Source organism: Zonotrichia albicollis, chromosome 1 (assembly GCF_047830755.1).
Source record: "Zonotrichia albicollis isolate bZonAlb1 chromosome 1, bZonAlb1.hap1, whole genome shotgun sequence".
Classification (NCBI taxonomy): domain Eukaryota; kingdom Metazoa; phylum Chordata; class Aves; order Passeriformes; family Passerellidae; genus Zonotrichia; species Zonotrichia albicollis.
Genome location: NC_133819.1, coordinates 81,783,111 through 81,808,228, shown reverse-complemented (window position 1 = coordinate 81,808,228; position 25,118 = coordinate 81,783,111). Strand labels below are relative to the sequence as shown.

Here is a 25,118-nt window from a genome sequence, read left to right as displayed (position 1 = left end):
TAAAGTTTGAAATTTACGAAAAAGTTGACAAAACCCTTCTGAAAGCCACATAACTTGTTACATACTATAAGTTGTTAGTATATATATTATTCATATACAGGTTTTTTGCTATACTTTAAATTTGTGTAATGTTATGTAAATATATCCTGCTTCCTTTTAAAACAGGAAAGTAAGTTCAAACAGTCAAAAAAAGAAAGCTGCTGTAAAAAGTCATAGGATTTGAATATTATATCACCCACATTTGGAAATGTATATGCTAAAATTGCTTTTGTACTTCCATGTAAGTATTTATTTTCAGGAATTAACTTAAACATCACTTGAATCCCAGTCTTCAAAGCCATCTCTTCAAAATGAAATTCAGGATTCTACTCAAATCTCTAAGCCCTCTGACTGGCAAACAATTCATACAAGTAACTTCGCCAGCTGTATTATGATTTTCAGGTAAGCACAGTTATGCTCAAGGATCTGCAGGATTATTCCCCTTTCACTATAATATTTACACAGAAATTGCTTGAAAATTTAACTTCTCGCTATTCATACGAATACAGCTACATCAGCACTTGGGAAAGGACTCCCCAGATGCCCAAATACAGCAAGAGTATGACAGGGAGGTCACATAAAGAACTGAGTAACTCTTTCCTGCCCAACAAGTAAGATCATTTCATATTTACCATATCCAGACAAATAGATGGGCTTTATGATCTCCTTTTGTAAAATTTGTTTTTGTACCATTTTGTTTTTTAGCAGCCCTGTAGGTGGATGCCTTTAGTACCTTTCATAGCTCAGAAGACTGAACACAGCTTGGTCTAACAAAGGCAGCTTTGGAGCGTGGAGAAAGTGAAGTTCAGGGAGCTGAATCCCAGAAGACAGCAACATAACAAGACAAAGTCCTGCACCTAGGGAATTGTGGAGAGATGAGAGGTCAAGAAGAGACAAGCCTCTGTAAGCCATTCAGCACAGGCTGGGATCTAGAAGCAATTCATTTATTTCACTTTGAGACAGCAAGTGCTCAAAACCACAGGGAATTCTGATCACATGAAGCCACCTCAGGTCTTCCTCAGCATATTAACAAATGCAATACTAGCCCTCCCAGATAAACACTGTCTGTCAAGCCACTGAGGGAGAGCTGCACCTGTATTATTTACGTTGCTCCAATACACAAGTGTGCAGATAAAAAAGTCTTGTTTACAAAAACGTGCTCCTGGAGATTGTCCTAACTTACTATGAAAGTGTCAAAGATACTGAAGATTAGGTTGTTTTAATTCAAAAATTGTATGACAGCATCCATAGGTCCTAGCAATGGGAAAGGATTTTACTGTGTTGGGAATAAAATGCTAAGGGAAAAAGCTTTTTATGCACTATGCAAGTCCCTCTTTCAATAAAATATATCACACTAATGAAAAAAATTGAGATACTAACATGAGAACTGCATAGGAATTCTTGTGTTGTAGAACAACAACTTCATTAGGGCTGAAGTTAACTAGCTGAAATGCAAAACCTACTGAAAAAATAACCCAACCACAGATGATATGTGTAATCCAAAGCTAGGCAGCATCTTAGACAGAAAGCATCTTGATTCATGTAATAATAAAGAACACTATGTCAAAATTACTATAAATGGCCAAAATCACAGAAACTTCCTGTAGACAGTAAGGCTTTGCAAGTATATGAAAATGCAGAACATCAGTTTTACTGATAGTGATGCAACAGAAGGAACTGGAGAAAGTAAACTTTAACTGTGAACAGACTGCTGTAGAAAATGCTTGCACATTAAACAATGCACATTAGCTGCAGCAGATTCTGCAGAAAATTTTATTATTACTACATCCCCCTTCTGGGCACTGCTTAAATACACTGGATTATAGGGTATGGCCCAGAATTGAACAACAATACTCATTAAGAGTAGCATAAAAGGTAAACCAGCACTGTTGAATAGCATCTCAGTAAACGACAAGAGGCTCACAAAAGCCCTTAAATTACAGATTTTCTTTAAAGCACCAAGCATTTCTTAGGATTTAAGGAAGAAGGGCAGGAACATTGGTATATGTCTACTGTGTAAATAGTCTGATAAAATAGGCAGAAATAGGCCACAATCAAACTTCTGTTGCCTGAAATCCTCATCTGGCATGCTGGAACTTCTTCTAAACAACTCCTAAAAGAACAAGAACTGTGTCTGACGTGAAACAGTCATGTATTTTCATGCCAACCAGTTCAGTATTAGAAAGATAACAATACACATACTATATCCTAAAATCCATCATTACAACAATTACATTGTATTTCTCCCTCAGCTCTAGGCAGAGCTGAACAAACACCAGGAAATACCGTGCTGAATCTGAGGATTAACACAAAGAATAGTCTCCTGCAGAACTGATCATGCATTCAAAAAGTGTTGACTGTTCTCTGTGCCACTGAGATCAAGCAGTCACAGACAGCCAGTTTATTGCAGCAACATGAAATCTCTCGGTCTCCTTTATTAGCAATATCTTGCTCTGGTTTCTAGCCTAATTATTTATGTGCTACACATGCTACACACAGCCTATGAGGTGATTAATTTTCCTGCTGAAGGCCTAACTGACTTGCCTGGACTTATTTTCTGTGACCTGAGGTCCACATCACATGGGGAGATCCAAAGTCTCTATGAATTAGCTCTGAATCCTCTGAAGGGAAGGTTCAGCCCTCATGAGATAGGAATCTTTGACATATTAAAGAGTGTAACATCGTTTTCATACCTGTTTTGCTCTTCTGCAGATATTCAACCTGACACAAGCAACTGAGAGAAAAGTGCCCTCTCTCCCTTAAGGGACCTATGCTGTCTTTCTTCTTGTGCATATACACGCAAGCTGTCTGAAAAAAAGGTAAATGCTACTTTTCCAAATAAAAAATATAAATTAAAGAGCTAAGGCATTGTGAAAAGAATGGATCAGTCATACAAAGTTTGACAGAAAGGATATCAAATCTAAATGTGAGACTACCTTTTCACTTTTGTATTATAATATCAAGAAAACACCATTTATTTATTTCCGCATGTTTATCTCTTGCAAATATGAAGTTCTGGTAGAGTTTGAGAATTAATAAACTTGGTGTCTAAAATCTATTTTAAAAGATAGATGACATCTCCAGCGTTGAAAAAAACCTAAATCTTATCAAAATCTTCCAGTATTCCATTCTATGTTAGCTAATTTTCCTCTTTATCCATCAGTTTTGTTGGTTGATCTATTCCATTGCTTGCTACTTAATACAAACAGTGAAAAGTATTGAGATTATACTTCAATAATCAGCTATCCTCAGTTTCTATACTATTTTTAAAGCATTAAAAACTAAGTAATCCCAATGGGGGAAATCTTAAGCTACGCTGTCCTCCCTTACATTTTATTTTCCATGGTCTACATAAAAAATATTTAAATCATAATTTCAGTAAAATTGTACGTTATCAAAGAATCAATATAGAATCACAGAAATTTTGACTGGAAGTCACTTAGTCTCACCTCCCACTAAAAATATGATCATTTCCAACACCAGATCAGGATTTATGTAGTTGACTGGGAAAGATCAAACTCACAGTGTTTCTAGTAACCTCTTCCATTACTACAGTAACCTCTTCATGAAGAAAATTTTCCTGTGTCCAGCCTGAACTCCTCAAGCTGTAATTGATGGTATTCCCTCTGGTAAACTGTATACCACTACTGAGAAAAGTTTGGTGCCATCATCTTTGTCCCTCCTTTAGATGGTATTGTGAACTATGATAAACTCACACCCTCAGCCTCTGCTTCACCTGGCCCAGTTCCCTGAAAATCACAGCTCCTTAACTGCTCCCATTACATCATGTTGTCTATGTCTCCAACCAGTTTAGTATCTTGAACTCCAGATTTCTCAACATCCTCTCTGTATTGGGGTTACTAAAACAACACACTGTTGTGCAAGAAGCAGCTCCAAGTAGGGATGGTAACAATTTCCTTCAGTCTGCCAGTCATGTTCCTCCTTCCTTCTAATGCAGCTCAGTACACAGGGAGTTTTGTCTGCAGTGCTGGCTCCTATTCAGCCTGGCATTCCTAATGATTACAGGCCCTTTTCAGCAGGGCTGTGACTCAGACAGGTGCTTCCCAGCCATGGTGTTGTTCTACCTCAGATGCAGGATTTCAATCTGTTCTTTTTTAAATGCATGGGTTTCCTATTGGCTCAGTCCTCAGTTTATTCAAGGTCTCAGAATGATTTAAGACTGAAGCTCAATCTGGCTTTCCAAGCATCACCTTAATTTAGTATCATTCATAAATTTGCTGAGGGTGCATTCTGTTCAGTTCTGTCATCCAAGTCACTGCAGAATTGAGTAGCAGGAGTGCCAGAATCAACCCTTGAAGTATTTTCACTTTACTGTCTGATAGTTGGTCAATTGGTTAGTTGCTAATATTGATTACTACTCTTTCAGTACAGTAGTGCAGCCAATTTTCAGCCCACTCAACACCCAGCCCATGCTTCCTCAGCTTACTACTCACAACAGCGTGGGAGAAGGAATCAGAAGCCTTAATAAAGTTACAGTTTACACCACACCACATGTGCTCCCCTCATTCACAGGCAAATAAAACACTGACTGCGCTGCAGAAATCTGTTCTGACTCTTTCTAGACACACTTGCCCTTCTCATGCCTAGAAACAAGAGGATGATCATCTCCATGATCCCCTGGAGACTGACACTGACCTGACACAGCCTGCGTATCCCACCCAGTACCATTCTCCTTACTCTCGTAAAGGCTGCTGTAAGATTAGGACTTTCCTCACTGACCTTTTGGTCATGTTTCCTTTTGGATGACAGCTGCCTTGCAGTACTATTACATAAATGAGCTTTTGTCAGTCTTGGCATAGATCCCCAAGAAGGTGAATGCATCCATTTTCTACTAAAAAGTTCTGAACCTGTGTCTCTGTCATGGTACTGTCCCTTGTCTGGGAACCACTGAAAAAACAAAGAAAATTTCTGGTTTTTTCTACATTTCTATGTCCACCATTAGAGATTGCCTCCAACATTCAACCATGGACCTGTAAATTTCCCAAGTTCCCTCTGAAAAATACTTGAAGAATCCTTTCTCATTATTCTATGTGTTCACATTCAGCTCCAAGAAGGCTCTGGCCTTCCTGATTCCTATTTCATTCCTTCAGAAATAATGCAGGAGAAATTAAAGGCACCATATGAAGTGCTACAGAAAACTTGAATTCAATTCAAAGATCATAACAATGTTAGGAATGAATTCTGTGTTCTTTGAAGAAATGGTGGTGTAGGCTTTTTCTTCAGTGACACAAGGCATCACACATAGAAACTTTCATCCAGTAGGTAATGAAGGTGAAAAATTTCTTAGAAGTCTCAGGAATCATTGCAGAAAAAGAAATGAAAATAGATGAGTTTTTCCTGCTATAAATCAACTAGTCTGACAGCGGTGGGGGGAGGAAAGAAAAGCATACAGCTGGTGATAACCTGTTTAATTTACCTAACAGAGTGAATGGAACTGAAGTAATCTTTCTCATATTAATCATTTTAGTAATGAATAGAAACAATTTAAAACTTGCACAGCAATTTTTATCAAACGCAATTAATCTTGAACTCCAGGGAAAAAAGGCAATATTAGACCACAACTGCAAGGACACTCTGATGCCACCATTTAATGACCCTTTCAAGTACATATACAGAAAACAAATCTTAAAAGTAAACACACCCAACTAGGAAGCTCTATGTCAAGAATATTAAAATTAAAATCAGAATTATTTTCATTTGAGTTGCTTGTGCATCTTTGTCAATGTTTATACAATCCTTTTCAATGTTAACCTGAAAATTTTCACTTTTCTTTAGTCTGTCCATTTATGCCTCACTACAATCATTGATGAGAGTTTAAACAACCTCTCTGCCTATTTCTCCATTTTCAAGTAATGAAGATTACTAATGCAGATTAAGGATCAAAGAAGTCAATTTGAAAAAAAAAATCAAACTTCAGTTTAACAACGTGCAAATCTTCACAAATATCTAAAATACTGAACAGAACAGACACAAATTAATATTCTTTTTTAAAATACTTTACTTCTCTGTATGCATAGCTGTGCACTGCTACACTAAAAGGAACATTGACTGTACTAAAAATGAAAAGAAAGGTAAATACTGAGGTGTATAAGTTAGACCATAGTAAAGGGTGCAGTTGGCCTCAAAAAGTTGTTAATTATACCTATAAATCCTGCATTATGGCTACAGAGTCACAGCTTACCTTATTAAATAAAAACCAACAACAACCACAAAACCAAGGGACACTATGTACCATTCAAATTTAGTGTAAGAAGCCATAATAAGGCAGCTCTTTGCATGGCCACAGATTGAGAGGGAGTAGACAAAGTTGTCAATGCAAGGAAATAAAAAGCAAAACTCCCTATGTGGTGGGGAAAACGGAGAAGAATAAGCTTCACATGAATCTCAGTGTAGACAAAAAAGATAAAAAGAGGAGGGAACACACTTGTTTCTGCTCTGACTAAACTTATGACAACCAGACAGATTTCTTTAATTCCTTTCACCCCAATGCATAAAGGAAACACATTTAAGTATGGCCTTTGCAAACCAAAGTGCACTAAAACTAGTGACAGTATAAAGGTTCTCTCTCTCACACAAAAACAACCTAGCAAAGACTCTAAGTGTTGGAAAATTTCTCCTGCCAAATAGGGAAATACAGCTGCAGATCACTGACACATCACTGGTAAAGAAAGTACTTTTTTACTTGTTTTTATTTTCAAAAATTTGTGGAATAAGCTGTAGTTCACTTTCTAAAATTTAATGTAAAGCACTTAGCGGACTTCTCAGCCTTTAAATATTGATATATTACTAAATAAATAAGTGATTTATTTAAGTTATTAACTCAGCTCTTCTGCATTTAGATAGGCATCACTGTGGCATATGCTATCCATTAATTTATATTTGTGTGTCTGACAGAGAATCTGGCAGGTAAAGCACAGCACCAGCAGCAATGAGAATTCACAATCAGCCAACAGGCACTGGTCCAAACCTCAGTTTTAGTGGCCATCAGATTTATCATAGACAACAGTTGAGGTTCCAGCTGGTCAGTCCCTCATACAGCCTCAGTGTGACAAACCTCCAGGGTGGATGCTGGTGCTGCCTTTTGGCTAGGGGGGGCATTTTGGCAAATCCCCATAGCTTGCAGTCTGTATCCCTACAGCCTGCAGTCTGTACCCCTACCTGCACCACTTCTCGACCCCATGTCACCACAGCGGGACACCCAGTCCCCCTCTCGAAGACAGAGGCCTCACCTAGTGTTGTACCTGGTTCCACAAGGCGTTTGTTGTGCACATAGGATGAAAACACATTGCTAGTTTAATCTCAAGAATTTATTCCTTGTTTATATAAGCCTTTAAGGACTAGTACAGAATGTGACAACGATGTCATTTTTGGATTTTCAAAGCTCCAGCACCACATACAGTGGTCAAAGGTTTCAGAATGGTGCCCATGCACATGCTGCAGACAGAGCTGCTCCTAACTCCACTTCTGTGGCTGCAGCCATACAGAACACAACCTATTCCCAGGTTTTCCATGCCTGAAAATTTTTAGCCAGTAGAACAGCATCTTGGAGCTATACCATGCACCTACTTTTGTAGCAAGAATGAGTACTATTTGGTTGGTCTCTGACACAATTTGTGCCAAACTAATAAACAAAAAACTAATCCCAAGAATCATCTATTTTCACAGCACAGGCTATTGAAAGATACAGTAAGAGAAATAGTATTTTCTAAGATCTGGAACAAAGAGAACATCATAAAATGTGTTTGAACAAGTTTTCTTGTGCAAGCACTGCTTTGTGAAAACAAAAATAGAAGTTTTAAAAAACTTAATTAAAAAAGAGATCATCTAAAGAGTCCATTTCACCCTTCTAAACAAAATTAGTAATCCTGCATTAATTCAAAATTACTAAATTCTGGAATGTCAGTTTTGAAGATGTTAATTAATTAAACATGATTATGTTACTGGCTGACAGAAGAATGCAGCAGATCTTCCATTTCACCAAACCTACTACAAAGCCAAGAATTTCCAAGTGAATCTGCTGACTTATTATGAAAAATCAGCCCTATTTATAGCATCAGATGTACTTAGCCTCAAGAGGTCTGTCAACAAAAGCTTCAAATAATGACCTAGATTGACAATGAGCTGAACAAAGACGAATCTAACTATGCACAGGAAAAATAAAAAAGGAGGAAAAAAATTTGTAACTACTTTGAAACACGAAAACAATATTTTCCAGGGGTACCAGCTGTAAAACCTAAAGCACTGAGCTGCTTTAGAAAATAACAATGCACTGGATATATAAACAGGATTTTACCAAGATGTCTTACTCTGCTGGAATCAGACATGGGGAACAAAATATTTACTGCTTTCAAGACGATACACAGTACAATTCTTAAACCTACTTATTTACATCAAGACTCTGAAGATTATGAAATACGTAGACGTGAACACATAAAGTTGGAAAATTTTCCCATTCTGAGCTTGTTTTTTTTTTTTTCATTTTCACTGAAAAAATCTGTTGAAAATTGCCTAGCTATGTGACCATGAACTACAATTTTTCCTGGACGAAGGGGCTGGTAATGGTATACAAATGGCTCAATTTAAATCTTATTTACAGTCAGGCACATAACTGCACTGTGTTACTGTTGGGGTAGATGGATAATCATGGCCATGGGATAGCAGTGCAACATGAATTGCAGGTTAGAGTGATGGAATACCACACTAAGCAGCAAAATGTCATTCCAGATTACTCAGATTGTTATGTTGAAGGGCACTAGAAATCCAAGCAAGGAAAGATCAACATAGACAGGAGCTAGTAATGCATAAGACATGGGACTGTCTGAAAAACATAAAGAATAACGCCTTTTGAGACATCCAGGAAAAACAAATGTGGCAACTAAAGGAACACAGATGAAATTTGAGAAGTACAGCTCACATTTTGAAGCAACTAAGGAAATAAGCAGGTATCTGCTGTGTTACAATCCAGACTGGAGAAACTGAGCGAATACTAATAGAAATAGTTTTACTCTGCATGCTGTCGAGTAGATAACCAGTGGCAGGTTTTTGCTTACAAAAGCTGGTGTCACAAATGATTATTACCCAAAGAGGTAATTTTCTGCACAGGGGAAAACAAGATTTTCCAATCGTATATTGTTAAACTAAGGGGCCAAAGAGCTTTAGGAGCTCAAAGACACCCCCTCCTCCCACAGCCCCCTACACACTCCCAGCTTAGACACACACCCACAATGAAGGAATGCTCTGAAGAGATAAATAGAGGCTACATGACCTGAAGGCTCAGGGGAGAATAATGGCATGATTGATCACAAACCTTGAAAAGGAAGCCAGACTCATCTCCCTGCCAAGGGAAACCCAAGGGTGCCTTTGTTTCAGACAAACTGACTGTATCAGCAAAGTATTTTGACTGTTTGCCTAAGAGCCTGTCCCTGACTGAAAGGAATGTAGACCCAGAGCAAAACAAAACTAATTTCAGGGGTTAAGTTAGTTTTAGCTTCTGGTTGAAATAATGTAACTTCTGTATGTACTGGATCTGCTTATAAATTATCATCCTATAACTCTAATCAAGGGCATCTTTTACTCTCATAAAAAGTGCTTAGATTATTGTTTCATGCTTTTCTGCAGAGCCCAGTCATGCCCTCAGCAAGTGACTTTGTCTCCTGTGATCCCACCGACAGTGAGTGACTGATGAAGTCGCAGTGGAACAGTAGACTCCAGGCAAGCGGGCTGAGGTGGGACACCCCTCCTGGGAGACCTGCCCCAGTGCCCTGGGGCTGCCAGCCCTGAGCTCCAGGTACGCAGGACAGCTCACGCTACTGCGCTCAGAGGGGCATGGAGGAAGGAACACGGTCCCCACTGGGGAGCTTGTGGGACAGCTTCATGTGAATTAAATGGAACTCTTAATGAACCAACTCCTTTCTGAACAGAGTTGTGGCCTTCAGCTGACTTCAACAAACACATTCCTTTCTGGGGACGGGGAGGTGCTCAGCACCATGATGCTGAGCTTGTTCTAAATAATTAAATTCCATTTATATTGTATCAATTGTGTGGTGCAATTGCTGCGCTTCAGTAACTCTATTGTTATTTGAGTGAATTGTTGTATCACTTTCAAATCAAAACCCCCTGTAACTGCAAGTAATGTGAAATTAATTAACATTTTTACTATATATTAAAGATTCCTCTATATATATCTAAAATAACATGGTTAAAAAGTACTGCACTATGACAAGGTCTCAACAAGCAAAAAAGTTTAAGCTGCTGTCATCTCATATCTACCCCTTAAAAAAAAACAACAATGAAACCTCTTAGAAAATAAAGAGGAGAAAAACATCTTTGGGCCTCAGGATTTGGATCTGCTCTTTTCATAGAAAAAAAAAAAAAAGCATTCATAAAAAGTAGCAAGGAACTCCCACAAAAAGTCTGGCTCCACTATTAAGCATGTAACAGGTTATATGTCTAAAGCCTTCCTCCAAAACAAAGGAGAAAAGCTTTACCTAAAATACAGTGTTAATTCTGAGGAAAAGATTTATGAATTAAGCAATTAATTTGTCTAGGTCTTTACTATGAATCTTCAAAGTATTTTTTAAAAAGAATATCCTTTGCTGGCCTTTTACTCATTTACACTGGAAAGATCCTCATCAAAAGCAACAAGAATTCACCAGAAATTTCAGAGATAAACACATTTTCACCTCAGAGGAGGAAAAAGAGAAGTACATACTCCACATGTTGAAATCGATTTATTATGTTATTCTAAACTGGTTTATTCTTGTAATAATTCTCTAACTCACAACCTAGGTTAAGGTTATTTTGGTAGTAAAGCACCTTAACTCTGGGGTAGGCTTAAGTTTAAACTTAGTTTTAGCATTTCTTGGGTTCTAGTTTTCATGTATGGGGATAAACTAAATTGTAGCTTATTTCATCAAAACATAACATGAATAGAATTCAGCCTACCCCTAAAGTAGTTTTACCTAGAAATACAAAAGATTTAAACTACCCACATGAAGATACAGTTTCCTTTAGGAGTAAATGCATCAGGAGTAGAAAATAATAATGTGAGAAAACACATAGAAACAGATGGGAAAAAACAACAGAAGTAGTAAAGTTTTCAAAATTACATAAGAGGAACAAAAATTGCTAAAATAATTACAATAATCAAATCTCCTTCAAAAATCCCATTTAAAATGTAAGTTTTAAGATCAAGCTGCATGAAAAACACTGGCAAGACAAGTAAACAGGGTCACTGTGGAATCTGGAAAGTGCTCTAGTAGTTTTTTTCATTTCCCAAGAAGACAAAAGAAATAAAAGCAATCACTAACTGAAGCCTTCAGAGTTTTGCCTTTTAAAAGCACCTAATTTTCTCTGTTGTTGAGGTGTGATGGTTTTGAAAGCCTTGGAACTCAAGCCTCAAATATTCTCTATGCAAATGACAATTATGTTGATAAATATTGCCTAATTCAAGTGTAGAAAGAGAAAAATGCTGAAAACAGGTTAGATAGCTAAGTCTCATAAAGACTGTAATTTCTTTTTAGAGAAAGAAGTGGGGCAGATTTGTGAGAGACACACCCAAAACTTCTGCCCCCCTGAATAATTATCCAGGCTATAATGTTGGACTTTCTGAATAATTCCAAATATTACAGCAAAGTTGATTAAACTCATGGCCTGAAGTATATTTTAGCAGCCATGCTAAAAAAGCCCAATACTTGCAAACAAGCCCACACATTGACCCATCTGCCCTTCACCAAAAGGGGCAGCAACACACTTGACCTCCAATAACCCAAAGCTGCCATCTCATCTTTTCATATTTCCAACCCACTCAGCTCCCCAGCAGCATTCCCCACGTGGCTGCAGAAGTACATTTTTTGCCAGTACAACAGAGGGTGATGCGTCAGAAACAGAAAAGGCACAACTTGACTCGCTTCTTGTAAGTATTTTAAGCTCAGATCTGCCTTTCAAGTGACTCTGAGGTGAAATAACCACTACACTGGTTAAAAAAGTCAGGTTTAGAAATAAAAATATTTTATGTTTAAACAAGCCCTAATGAATGAAACCAGAGAGAAAATAATCAATGATCTTAAAAAGTTATAAATGTAATATGTTAAAATGTAATATACTAAAATTTAAATTATGTTGGCATTGCGATCAATATTATTACTTACATAGGGTATCTTTATTCCAAGTTTGAAACTATTCCACTATTTTACTAGCAAAAATATAAGCCATGGCAGAAGTGCTTTGGGATTACCAAAAGCATGTTCATACACTGGCTGCCTGATAAGAAAATATACTTTGCCTTTCTTTGTGATGGCCTTTATTAATGCCTTAAATTAGCATTAGACTGAGCTGTGGCTAAGTGGCTTTCTATCCAGCTTCTCTGAAATTCCCAGCTTTGAAACATTATTTTTTCAACATTACTTCAAGTCAAAATAGTATCATATTTAACTCTAATTTTATGCTGATAATTAGCATTTTCTTCTCTCTCTTCAAAGATAGTTTTGCTGGGAGGATATGTTGCCTTAATACTCTTCGATCACACTAAATCTCTGCAGAAACCCTTCCACTTCCAGCTCATTTCAAACCTTTCCACTTCCAGCTCATTTCAAACTATTCCAAAAATGTTTTGGGTTATCACTGCAACCTTTTATCAGTGAAGCAATTTTTTGTTTCTTCATTCTGCATCTCCTATGGCTACAGGGCCTTTGGCATGACATAAGAGCTACAGGGTCCTGAACACAAATAACTGTTGCTTGTTGAGTTCTCCAGTCTTGTTAACTTCTGTTTCCTGAGAAGCACCACACGAATACACTCCCACTTGCTCTGAAGAACTGTGTGAAAGCAGTCCCAGACTAAATTAAGAGCCTGAGAATCTTGCAGAGCAGGGTGGATACTAACTCCATTCCATGATTTCCTGTCACTGTTAAGATGGTCATAACAAACAGAACATCATGTATTTGAGAAGGCTTATCTCTCTTATTTTTGCAGCATGCTGTCTTTTTATACCTTCTCACAAAGTAAAAAATAAATCAACAATGTTCATTGGTGTAAGGCGGTCTCCACCACTGTTTTCCACCAAAATCTAACTGCAGGCCCCTTGTTTATTTCTTCTTCTCTGTTTCCATGCCAATGGCCTTGACAGAACTCCTTTCAGGGGAAAAGACAACTCTTATCAGCTTCCCTTGTTCAGCTAACTCTTTCTGACTCACAAACCAGCTGTAAGCCCTTCCACGATTTCCTTCTTCAACAGGCAGTGTGATGGTGTGCTTAAAAACTTCTCCACTCACCTTGCCATTTCCAGTATCAGAGTTGGACATCTCAAAAGCAATTCCCATCAACCTGAAGATGTATCTGGGAAGCACCAGCTGTATTTCAAAGCTTCATATTTCAATAATGTGTTGGTCCATTCAGCAACTTAGAAGCATGGTATCCACTGTACAGACCTCTGCTATTCTAGAGCATATAATACAGCAGGGTCCAGTTCTTGTCTTAAATCAATATACTAATGAAAATAGAAGAGGAATATCTCTCTGGAATATTTTAAAACCCAACTGGAAACAAGGGACTTCTATAACTAAAGGAAATGAATATATTGACATGCTACTTAAGGGAAATTATGAAAGAAATACCTATTGATTGAATACAACTAGCATTGGTTTGAAATAGAGTTGCTAGAACTTTTGAAGGCAGAAACAGGGCCTGCTGTTTAACGGGAAGCAAGACATGAATATATCATAATTCATGAATATATCATGAATATATCATATTTAGAAAATCTGCTGAACACTCCATACTACTAGAGTAATTACTGGTACCAAAAGGCAGGAATGGAGTTTTATTTGGTGAATATTACATATTACAATATGGCATGCATTATATTAGGGAAAACAGTGTATATGTCATTCTGTAGTCAGATTCGGGGGCCCAAAACTTGGATGACTCTATGAATGTTATGACCTGCTGGTCAGACTAGATGATTTTACATCTCTTCTGGACTTAAGACCTCAAAAATAAAAAAAGTCTGAACTGAAACATCAATCTACATATGTGATTTTTTTTCTAAAACTTCAATCATGATATAAAGACACAAAAAAAAACACAACCAGACAGACCAAAGGAAAAAGAAAATTACTGCAGTTTTACTTACACGTACCTATATAAGATGTGCATGGCATACATAACCCCATTTCCAAAGTGTACTAATACCTAATATAAAAGTTTACTCAAGTCAGATATATTGCCCTATTTTAATACTGAGATGAATAACAACACTTAGTAATTACTGCCCTGTATATAATTTTAATATAGTTTCAATTCATAATTTCTTGACAAACAAGTAGCTTTCTAGTGGAAAAACATAGTAAATATTAAAAGCAACATAAGCCATTTTAGGAACAAAGCACATCTTACAAAGACAAAAAAAAAAAAAAAAAAAACCCCAAACAACCCAACCCAAAAAGCCCAAACCAAATCCAAAAGCCACCAGCAACCATAAAAGTCAGACTTCTGTATTCTCTGGAATCAGCAATATGATTTAAAGCACATATCAATCAATACTTATTTGAATCATGTGAGAAATATTTCAAAATAATTAGTCCAAATGTTTTTCTTTAAAGGGTGCAACGGGAAACAAGTATCTTTATTCAAAAGAGGTATGCATAAAAAAGATTCAAAATAAATATTAACATTGCCACAACTTGCTCTTTGCATAAGTTTTCTGAAAGTGAAAGGTGTTCTCTGAAACAGCCTACTACTAAGATGCTAAAGGAATCTAGAGCCACAAAAAAAAAATAAAAGAGATGCATGATACTATTTCTGAGTTGAAAATAGCTGCCCATACTTCAAGATGGATCTTACTCCTAGGAAATTAATTCATCACATCTTTTCCAAGTGTTCCTATAAAAATAAAATCTGCCAAAACAAGCCCCTGCTAGGTCACTGCAATCCTGCTCAGCTTCCAAGGGAGCAGTTTTCTGTATGCCAAGAACCAAGTACTGTGAACTACATATGCCTGGAGACTTCCAGGAAAAGCATCAGCTTCATTACATATTTACTCAAAAGGCTCCCCAGCAGCTATATCCACCTTCAAAAAAGCATCAACAACAGCTCTCTTCCCTGCATGTTTTCTAACAAGTGGGCTCAGAAGTCTCTTTTGCAGGTGGAAATTCCCAATCAGAAGCACATCATACTTTTTGCAGAAATAGTTGCATCTATCACATATATTCTCACAAATTAAGAGTCCGGATATCTCACTTTTTGTTGAAGAAGTTTTCCCATATTTACAAATGCAAAACCAGATGACAAAATGCAAGGAGAAATGGCCTTAGGTTTTCTAAAACCTATGAAGCATTGGGCCAAAGGTGTTTGCCAGTATATCGTAAGAAAAAAACTACTTCATCCATTTTATGGAAAACTAAAATTATGTCTTTATTGCTTGATTTCTCTTTAACGAACTTGATACTGTCTAAAAAATCTCAAACAAACAAACAAAAAAAAAACCACACAAAAAACCCACATAAAATAACCCCAAAACAACTTTCATTTTCACAGAAGTTATTTACTATTTCTCTTCATAAGGACTGCTCAAAAACAGCGGAGCCAAAGGTCACTCACTGCCTGGCATCTCATGGTTTCTTCAACACATGGTAAATGATCCTGACCTTGCCTCCAGCAGTGCTGTCTAACCTTAAGAAAGTTCACAGCAAGGGATAAAGAATGGATTCAAGTTCCATATCTATCAGTTCTGAACAGCATCTCTGAAGTCTGAAACCCAGACGTGAATCAGCACACTCATCCAGAGTTAAAGCACAAATGAAATGGCCTGCTATTTCAAAGCAAGGAGTTTTGCATTTGCATTTTCCAAAATCAACCTAACTCCTCAATAGCAAAATTTCTCTCTTGACAGATACCCTCAGCTTGAAAAGCATGTGGCTAAATCTTCTTAGTGAGTCATGACAATCATGTGTGTCACTTTACATTTGACATATCAAGCACCATTTTTCGCCCCAATAAACTTTTTAGACCCAATAAATTAGTTCCTCAAAATGTGACAAATTTTCATTATGTCATTTAAATTTCACGTAGGAGATTCAAGTAAAACAAAAAAAATACAACATTTATTACCACTTCTCTGTGCCTTTCATGCATCCTATCCTCTTCAAAGATTGCAAACACCTTTGACTTTTTTCCATATCATAGATACCACAGTTTATTGCCATCACTCAGTGACAATGCTCTATTTATTTTATGAGAAGTAACACATGAAGTTACCCCAAGTGTTCCACGAGAAAAAATGCAAGGAAATCTTTTAAAGCCAAGCATCAGCAGAGAAAAAGAAAATATAATATACTTGATTAGTTGAAAACCATTCTAATTATGACTGATATGTTGAAAAACACCTTAATTTCTCAATATTGACAGTATTTTCGAATAAATGTATTTCATCTGTCTGAAGACCAGGATTGTGGCATTACCTCAAATTTTTCCAACAGAACAGAACATTAAATAACTGAAGTGTGTCAAAACACACAATCTTGTGAGGAAAAAGGCCGAAAGTAGGTTGGGGGGCTTGGGGTTGTTGTTGTTGTTATTATTATAATTGCTATTATTATTGCTATGGCCATTGTCACTGTCATTGTTATTGATGCTATTATTATTATGGCTTGTTTTTGAGCTTAGTACAGTCTTCCAGCTTCAAGATAGGTCTGACTAGAGATAGCTGCCAAGAAGCAAATTTCCTTAAGAGAACACCTGTTAAATTTTGGTACCTTGTATTACAGTAGTTCAAGACATTATCTTTTTAGTCAGCAGTACCTTAGGTTAGCTGGCTAGGCTGTTCTTGGTGATAAGTGAATGCAGAACTACTTTATTACAGGCTCCTTTCTGCTGTGGTTCACAGGAATCAGAAATAACTCTGCTAATATATTACCACCTGAAATCCTTTTCATCTGGTGTATTCAGCAGCAATTTCCTCTGGTACTCAACTGATTTATAAGGGTGGAAGGTTCATTTGTAAAACACATAACCAGGTATAAACTAGTGAAAATCACAACACCAAACAACAGAGAAGTTCTTGTCACTATTCTATACCATGATTCACATTCCAACACACAGATATAGCTTCTATCTATGTAATCTCCCTGTACACTTTTTCACTATCAAAGAGTCAGAAAGTAAGGCAGGTATTTTTCTACAAAATAATGCAGCAACACAGGCTGAAACACTGGCACACACCCAAGAAATATCATTGACATGGAAGAGAATACAAACATCTAAACCATGGGCAATTTTCAATTCCAATGATGTGCCAAAAATCTCTAGACAAAGCTCCACATTTTAACATTTCATTTTTGCACTCCTCTTTTCAGAACAGAAAATATGACTAACCTCTACCACCCAAAAGAGAGAACTGGCATACACCAAAAAAAACCAAGGAAGAGAGATGCTATTATAAGATCTCTAAGACTCAAGAGCTATTATTCCAGGGCTGAGAGATATCATAAGCTGAACTCATGCATTAATTTAAATCAAGAACAAGTCAATGTCTTGGGCAGGGAAAGATCAGTACCTGATAAAGGAAGAAACAATTTAAACACCTTCAGCAAGGAGAAAACTGCCTAAAAGCAGCTGGTTTTAATGTCTCTCCTTGGAATTCCTGTTGATGTGTCAAAACAAAGGAGGCAGTGACAGAGACCAGTTGTTTGCATTAACTGAAATATTAACCATCTCCTGAAGTACAAAAAGGCATTAAAAGCAAAATCTCTGACATTCAGCCCACAAAAATTTACATTAAAATGTCAAATCTGTCTTACTAGCATCAAGAAGACCATAACACTGAAGACATTTTCCTTCAAAGTTTCTAATATTTTTGTTTTAATCATCCAAAACTGAGTGTCTCTATCTATACCCAGTTTTGCCCTGATACAATCTCACATAAGGTTTTACACAAAACTCCCAAAAACATGTATATGAATTTTAAAATCCTAGGGCTCTTACTAAGCCTTAAAAAACTCTACAATAACACACCTTATCCACAATTCATTTGTCTGTAACTCTTACATGTCAGTATACTGTAACTCCACATGCAGATGCCAACAATAAAAGGAGAGACATCAGAAAACGACCATCCACAGTAAAGTGTGAAAATAGAGAATAAAATGAGCAATTCAATTAAATTATATTAAACTTACTGTACGAAAGCTTCCAAAAGTATACTAAAGCATGAAGAAATGGTTCACATTCTTTGCAATATGCATTTGTGAACTAAATTATTCAGATACCAGCTATGAAACATTTGTTAAAAAAACCAAAAAAACCCCAGTAAATCATGCTATTGTTTTCCAGTTTTCCAACCTACAGATGCATCACTTGCCTACCTGTTCTTTGACTGAAGCTAGAATGGCAGAGGTTGTCTCAGTTTCGGAGCCATCGCCATTGGATGTGTTCAACACAGGACTAAGGGAACTTGTCTTGTCAGAAGACGAGGGCTGGTCTGGAACAGGCATAGTTTCTGCAGTTCATGGAAAAATAAAACAATGAATCTGTTATCATAAACCTGATAAATATCAGACTCATATCAATACAAGAATAATAACACTCATTTAAAGTAAAAATTATAGAATATCTTTTATACTGTAGAATATATCATTTATTTTAAACATAAACAATTTCCAAATTAAACAAAAAAATTTTAGCCCAGTCTTACTCTGAAATAGTTCCCATCAGTACATTTGTCAGGATTCAAATAATTTATAGCTGTGATTTATGTATAGTATTCTAGTGGCAGCATACAACATAAAATTACAGAATCATGAAAGTAATGAATCATGAAACGCTTTGCAAACAGAAACCCAGCAAATTATACATAGGAGAAGTATAAGGTATCTAGTGTTTGCTTGCTAACACACATATTTGTTTAACATGCGTAACATTTTAAACCTAGGTAACTTTCATACACTTTCTTCTAGTGTAGAAGGTGATTTTGCCAACATTTTATCTGAGTATTTTTATGAAAAACAGCACACCAGTTGTCAAGCTATTTTTAAGATCTCCTACCAATTAAAAAAAAGAAAAAAAAGAAAAAAAGGAAAAGAAAAAGAGCCTTGGCATTTGAAGGCATTTCTAGCATTTCTTTTCAGAGGGCAAAACAGTGGTGTGACTGTGGAATGATTTATCTTTCTGAAGGCTAAGCTATAGTGCAGTATCTCTGTTTAAATGTCACTATAGGCAGATCTCCAGAGGCAGACACGTTGTGCCACATTCCAGAAATAAAGGAGCAGAGAGGCAGCTTGCATGGTTATGCACAGGCACGATAGGATAAAACCATGTTCATGTGGGAGCTGGCCAGAATTGTTCTGAGCAAGAGAAGTGGCCCACAGGCTGCCAGCTGGATGGGCCTCATAAAGAGCAGTGGGCATATTCAGAGCAGTCACCACTTGCATAAAAAGCAAAATTCCTGCCTTGGCTCTATTCTGCTAAAATATAAAATAATACAGCTTTTTCTAGAAAAAGTGATAAGACTGAAAACAGTAGGAAAGGGTAGGGTAAAAACAAACAGAAAATTCAATACCCAACCCAAGCATCCCTGCATCAGTCTGCCATGGAAATTAGATCTCTAAAAGAAGGGAAAATGACATTCTTATTATAAAGCTTTGTCTCTGAAGCCACAGTGCTGCCCAAGAAGACACAGCTAGCCCAGATGGGGAGCATTTTTCCAAAGCTTCCTGAAGCTCAAGACACTGGCATACATATGCAAGACAAAAACATGAAAACACAGATTATTCATAAAAAAGCCAGGTTTTTTTAAGAAGAAAAATCTCCCTAAATCTCAGGCTAGGTTAGTTTATATATTGAAGAACGTGATAATATATAATTTTAGCTAAAGAAGCTACATATTTTCATAAAACTTTCTTTTTGAAAACAAATCTGGCTGACAATGGTAAATACCAAATCTTTGGCTCTGGTAATGCCCTTGCTCTGGACACAAACACTATTTGAAGTTAAACTAGTAAACCTTGGGGAAAAGGAAACTAGAAAATCTGCTTTCTTGTATCACAAGTACAAGCAGATTGAACAAAACTTCTAAACAATTCCAATACCTCAATCTAAAAGGACTTCTTGGATTACATTTTCTTGGGTTTTTTTGTTGTTGTTTTTTTTTTTTAACAAAAGAACTGGCTTCTGTTATAAGAATTTAACTAGTTTGTGACATACAATGCAACTTGCTGCTGTCTTGTAAAGTACCAAAGAAAAGACATGCAGGCACACACATATCTTCATTCTGTTACCTTGCTTTCAAACCAACTAGTTATTATATTTTCTTAGTAAATTAATAATCATATTCTCATAATAGAAACAAGAGTAGTTTTCTTTTTGGTGCAGCTATTTACATACAAAAAAATTACAAATGGCCAAATAATTGATTTTGTTGCCTGACAGTTAAATTTTGCAGAGCGATATTTGCAGAAATCACTATAATGCAACCCCCCTTGCTATCAGCTCCGCAGCCTGTGCAGCCTGAAGGAGCCCAGGGGAGCCGAGCACATGAGCAAGGCCAAGCGCAGCAGCAGTCCCACCTGCCGGGCATGCACTGCTCCAGGCGCAGGGAAGCCGTGCTCCCTGCTCGGGGCAGCTCACCGGGGACACACAGGGAACTACAGCGGCATGAGGCTCCAAGAACTGCACCCCGATACTGCGATGGGCTGGGGAGGAACACCAGTGCTAGGAGGAGAAAAGCTGCATTTTTAAAAAAGTTGCGGAGTTCACAGGTTGGGCCGGTTGCTGCCACGGTGGAGTTTTAACTGTTTGTTGTTATAATCACCTGTTGTTTTTATTAACTACCTGTTGCTGATGGTTAAGAATTCCCCCTTTTTCCGAGCGGCACCCAGCTGCTTCCTGGAAGTGACGAGGAGGGGACATCGGAGTTGGCATGCAAATGACCTCGGAACCAGCATGCAAAGGAAGAAGGCACTCACCAAACCTAACAAAAACCCCTAAAAACAACGAGCCAACACGGAATTGACGGATCAGAGTGATGTCTGGACGTGAGGAACAGAATCCAGTATCCGCTAAGACCCTTTTTACGCTCACCCTAACCTAAAGATGTCAGCTGGACAGATGTCCAGCTGGAATGTCAAACTGAAAAGCAGGGAACATTCTGATGCTCTCTTGAGGACTGAAGTTGCAGTTCTGCCTGCAGACCAGTGGACAAAGCTGCACTTTCCCGTGACCATGTTCACGGGGGTCTGAGGGAAGAGATTAGGATGTGACTTCATGTTTCAGAAAGCTTCATTTATTATTTTATGACGTATATTATATCAAAACAATACTAAAGGAACAGAAAAAATTACTCTATCAGAATAGAAAAGGAAGGAATGATAACAAAAGCTTGTGCCAGAGAGTCCGAGCCAGCTGACTGTGATCGGCCAATAATTAGAAACAACTCTATGAGGCCAATCACAGATGCACCTGTTGCATGCCACAGCAGCAGATAACCATTGTTTACATTTTGTTTCTGAGGCCGCTCAGCTTCTCAGGAGAAAAAAATACTAAGGAAAGGATTTTTCAGAAAACACCATGGCCACACTTTTCCTCCTCCTCCGTGCCGCTCCTGGGAGCAGCGACGGCGTGAGCGCGACCCACCGGTTCTTCCCACCCGAGCTAGTTTTTTATAAAGGCATTAAAAAGGAGAAAGATCTCCGGCCCTATTTATTTCAACCAGAGCTGTGAATGAGGCGCCTGGGGAAGTGTTTTCAGGCTCCCTGGCTGGGAGCAGACCCTGCTGCACCCCGCTCTCGGTGCCGTGCTGAGGGAGCTCTCTGGGAAAAGCCCCTTTGCCTGCTCAGCTCATGCCCACGCTGCCCCAGGGCCGCCTGACCCCGGCGGGGAGGCTCTGCCGAATCGGCTGCTCCATAAACAACACTCCCCGAGGAGTAAACCCAGCAAAGGAAACGAGACTGGGAGGCCAGGACTACACAGAATGTTTGCCCTAGCACAAACGCTCCAGAATATTTAAAGGGTATTTGGGAGTGACTGCAGGGCTGCATGGCCAACAGGGAAGCTGCTCTGTGACCAAAAAGATGCTACTGGTACAAGAACAACAGTTTATGTGAGATCAAAACAATTACATCCATGAGACACAGACAGCAGCTGCCTGCTGCTATTGTTAACTTCTTTTAGGGCTATATTCAATTTCAGCAAATGTTAATTTTTAGGCCGTACTTTTTTTTTAACTCTTTGTTTTCACCAAAGAACACTTCAATAACTGCTTTATTAATCTACATTTGCAAGCATTAGTTTAAATGGAAAAAAAACCCCTGATTACATAATCAACTACTGTCATAAATTGTACTGGGTTCAAATAGGTTCAATATCTGGATAGTAGCTAACATTGTCCAACTATTCAATGTTTCCATAATTTTTGTTTGTTTGTTTTTAAAAATAGATATTAAAAGATGGGGGAAGAAAAAAATTTAAAAATATTTTAAAAAGATTTTTAAAAAGGCGTGTTGCACATGTCCCCTTCATCTAGAAACAGAGAAATCAAAATAAATGTCTCTGACATTAAAAGGAATGTTTTGTGCACCTATTAAAATATTCGTTCTGGACAGAGAATGTAATTTCAAACATCTATCATATGAGTTCATTTGTTACTATAGTTCTTCAAGGGGAAAGGCTGCAGCCAATAGCACTTAGTAGCCCAGTGTCCCTGGATCTACAGTTCTGGGATAACCAGCTGAACTGTTAACATTATAGACTCTAACAGTTATTTGTTCATTACATAAATTTGTATGAGAGATACCATACAGAAAGGAAACACAGAATGAATTGTCACAAGCTACAGAGACACTACTGTACTGGAAGGTACAGTAGATTAAAAAACAAACATGACTCAGCAACATAAAACAGTGTTTCAACAGCAAACATCACAATAGCAAGCACTCGCATTTGCACATCTGTTCAGAAATGAACTTTTAATTTAGCTTAGTCTTCAGCATAAGAAATTTTACATTCTCAGGTTTCAGTGGGACCTAAAACTGCTAGTACTGTAGAATTACAAAAAAATATGGTTGAAATGAACCTCTGCACCCCTAGCCCAAATCTCTTGACAAATCAGACTTTTTTCCTGTCATTTCAGATATTTAACACACAGAACCAGTCCGGCACAGCCTCTCTCACTGCAGCCTCTCTTAGCCACATCCCTCTGCTCCAGGCTCCACTGGCCTTATCAGCAGAAAATCTGCTTTGCTGTTTAATACAATACATTTAATCTCTCTGTTTCCTCCACTGTTCAGCATGGGCACAAAAACCCTAATAATTCCACCAGTTGTCTTCAAAAAAGAATTTTCCCACATAATGATAATGACCATGATACATTTCCTTCTCTAAAAAAGCCACCCCAATGCTTTTCCTTTTTCATCATAAAGTAGGTTGGCCGATAGCCTTTTAACCCACACTCCTGACAACTTCGTACCAAAAACAAAGTCAGAGGGAGTACAAGAAGAAAAAGAAAAGCTGAGCACTTCAAGAGAGTACACCATAGCTGAGAAACTGCTAGAAGTAACTTGGCTGCATTTAATTTCCACAATAGCAACACTATTTTCTGTCTGAGCCACAAAAACACAGATGAAATTCTGTAAGTCAGAGCATAAACATGCTCCTGAGAGAACCGAATTAAAATCTTAGGCGATCATAGACAGATGAACAGGGAAAATACTACCAGCCTTTTGGGAACATACTGGCAAGTCAGACATAAATAATTCATGGCTTCCTGTATTCCAAAGCGCTGGCAAAATTCTGTCTAGAGTTTGACCCTTGAATTTTTTTCCTGTCCTTCTAAGAGCATCTAAAAACTTCAACTCAATTAAAAAAAAAAAAAAAAATCAAAAAAAACCCCCAAACCAACCCTGTAAATCCGGACAAGACCCTCCTGTCTCTCCGCAGCTGGGCGCAGTGTCCCGGTCTTGGCTCTGCGAGCGGCCGGCGCTGCCCGGGCCGGGCCCAGGCGGCGCCAGCGGCTGCAGCGGCCCCAGCGCAGGGCACGGCTGAGCCCCGGGGAAAGCCTGGGCAAGCGAGGGCAAAACGCTGCCCGGCAGCCGGGGCTGAGCCAGGGGAAGCGAGCGAGAAACAGCCCTGCGAGCCCCGAGGGGACAGCGGGAGCAGGGCCTGGGCAGGAGAGACCCGGCAGGGATGGCCCTGCGGCTCCTCGGAAGGCCCCACGCTGAAACAGGGATAAGGTGAGGAGGAAGCCCGGTAGAAAGCAGCCCAGCAGAAATGGACCTGGAAGCCATCCAGACATGATCCATGTGTGCCCAGGTGTCCAATACAGCAATGGCATCCTGGCCTGTACCAGCAATAGTGCGGCCAGCAGGACCTGGGAAAGGATTATCACCCTATACTTGGCACCACAAACCCTGTGTCCAGTTCTGGGCCCCTCACAGCAAGAAGGACATTGAGCTGCTAGAGCGAGTCCAGAGCAGGGAGGCTGAGGGAGTTGGGATTGTTTAGCCTGGAGAAAAGGAGGCTCAGGCAAGACCTTATTCTCTACAACCACCGGAAAGGAGCTTAGGGTTAATCTCTTCTTCCAAGCACCATATGATACAACAAGAGCAAACAGCCCCAAGTTCTGCCAGGAGAGGTTTTGACTGGATATTAGAAAAAATTCTCCACCAAAAGGGTTGTCAATCATTAGAATAGGCTGCCCAGAAAATTGGTGTAATCATCATCCCTGCAAGTGTTTAAAACATATGTAGATGTGGTGCTTAAGGACATGGTTTCATGGTGGACTCACAGTGCTAGGGTAATGGCTCGGCTCGATGATCATAGAGAACCATCAGTTTGTACCTCTGCGATCCAAATCTTTATGACTAGATCACACAAATATCTGGCAACAGTAATAGCATGACATTCAGAACTGGAGAATAAACGATGGGAAGACCACATTCCTTCTGTGACTCTTGGGATGGCAGTGGATGCTGGATGGCAGACACCCTTCCTTGTAGGAGGATGTCATGCCTCCTCTGAGGCATCCAATGTAGCTAGTTCCAAGGTCAAATTGCAAAAATCTCTTCAGGCTA

General features: G+C 38.4%; 1 protein-coding gene across 5 annotated transcripts in view; it reads right to left on the bottom strand.

Annotated features, from left to right (window-relative positions):
• CTNND2 (catenin delta 2) overlaps nucleotides 1-25,118 on the bottom strand; it is a 638,971-nt gene that overhangs the window by 497,592 nt on the left and 116,261 nt on the right. For all 5 annotated transcript variants that reach the window (XM_074545751.1, XM_026791790.2, XM_014265131.3 and 2 more), the window contains exon 2: nucleotides 18,420-18,553. In XM_074545751.1, the coding sequence (XP_074401852.1) occupies nucleotides 18,420-18,548 (129 nt within the window). In that variant the 5' untranslated portion in view covers nucleotides 18,549-18,553. The remainder of the gene's footprint in view (nucleotides 1-18,419; nucleotides 18,554-25,118) is intronic.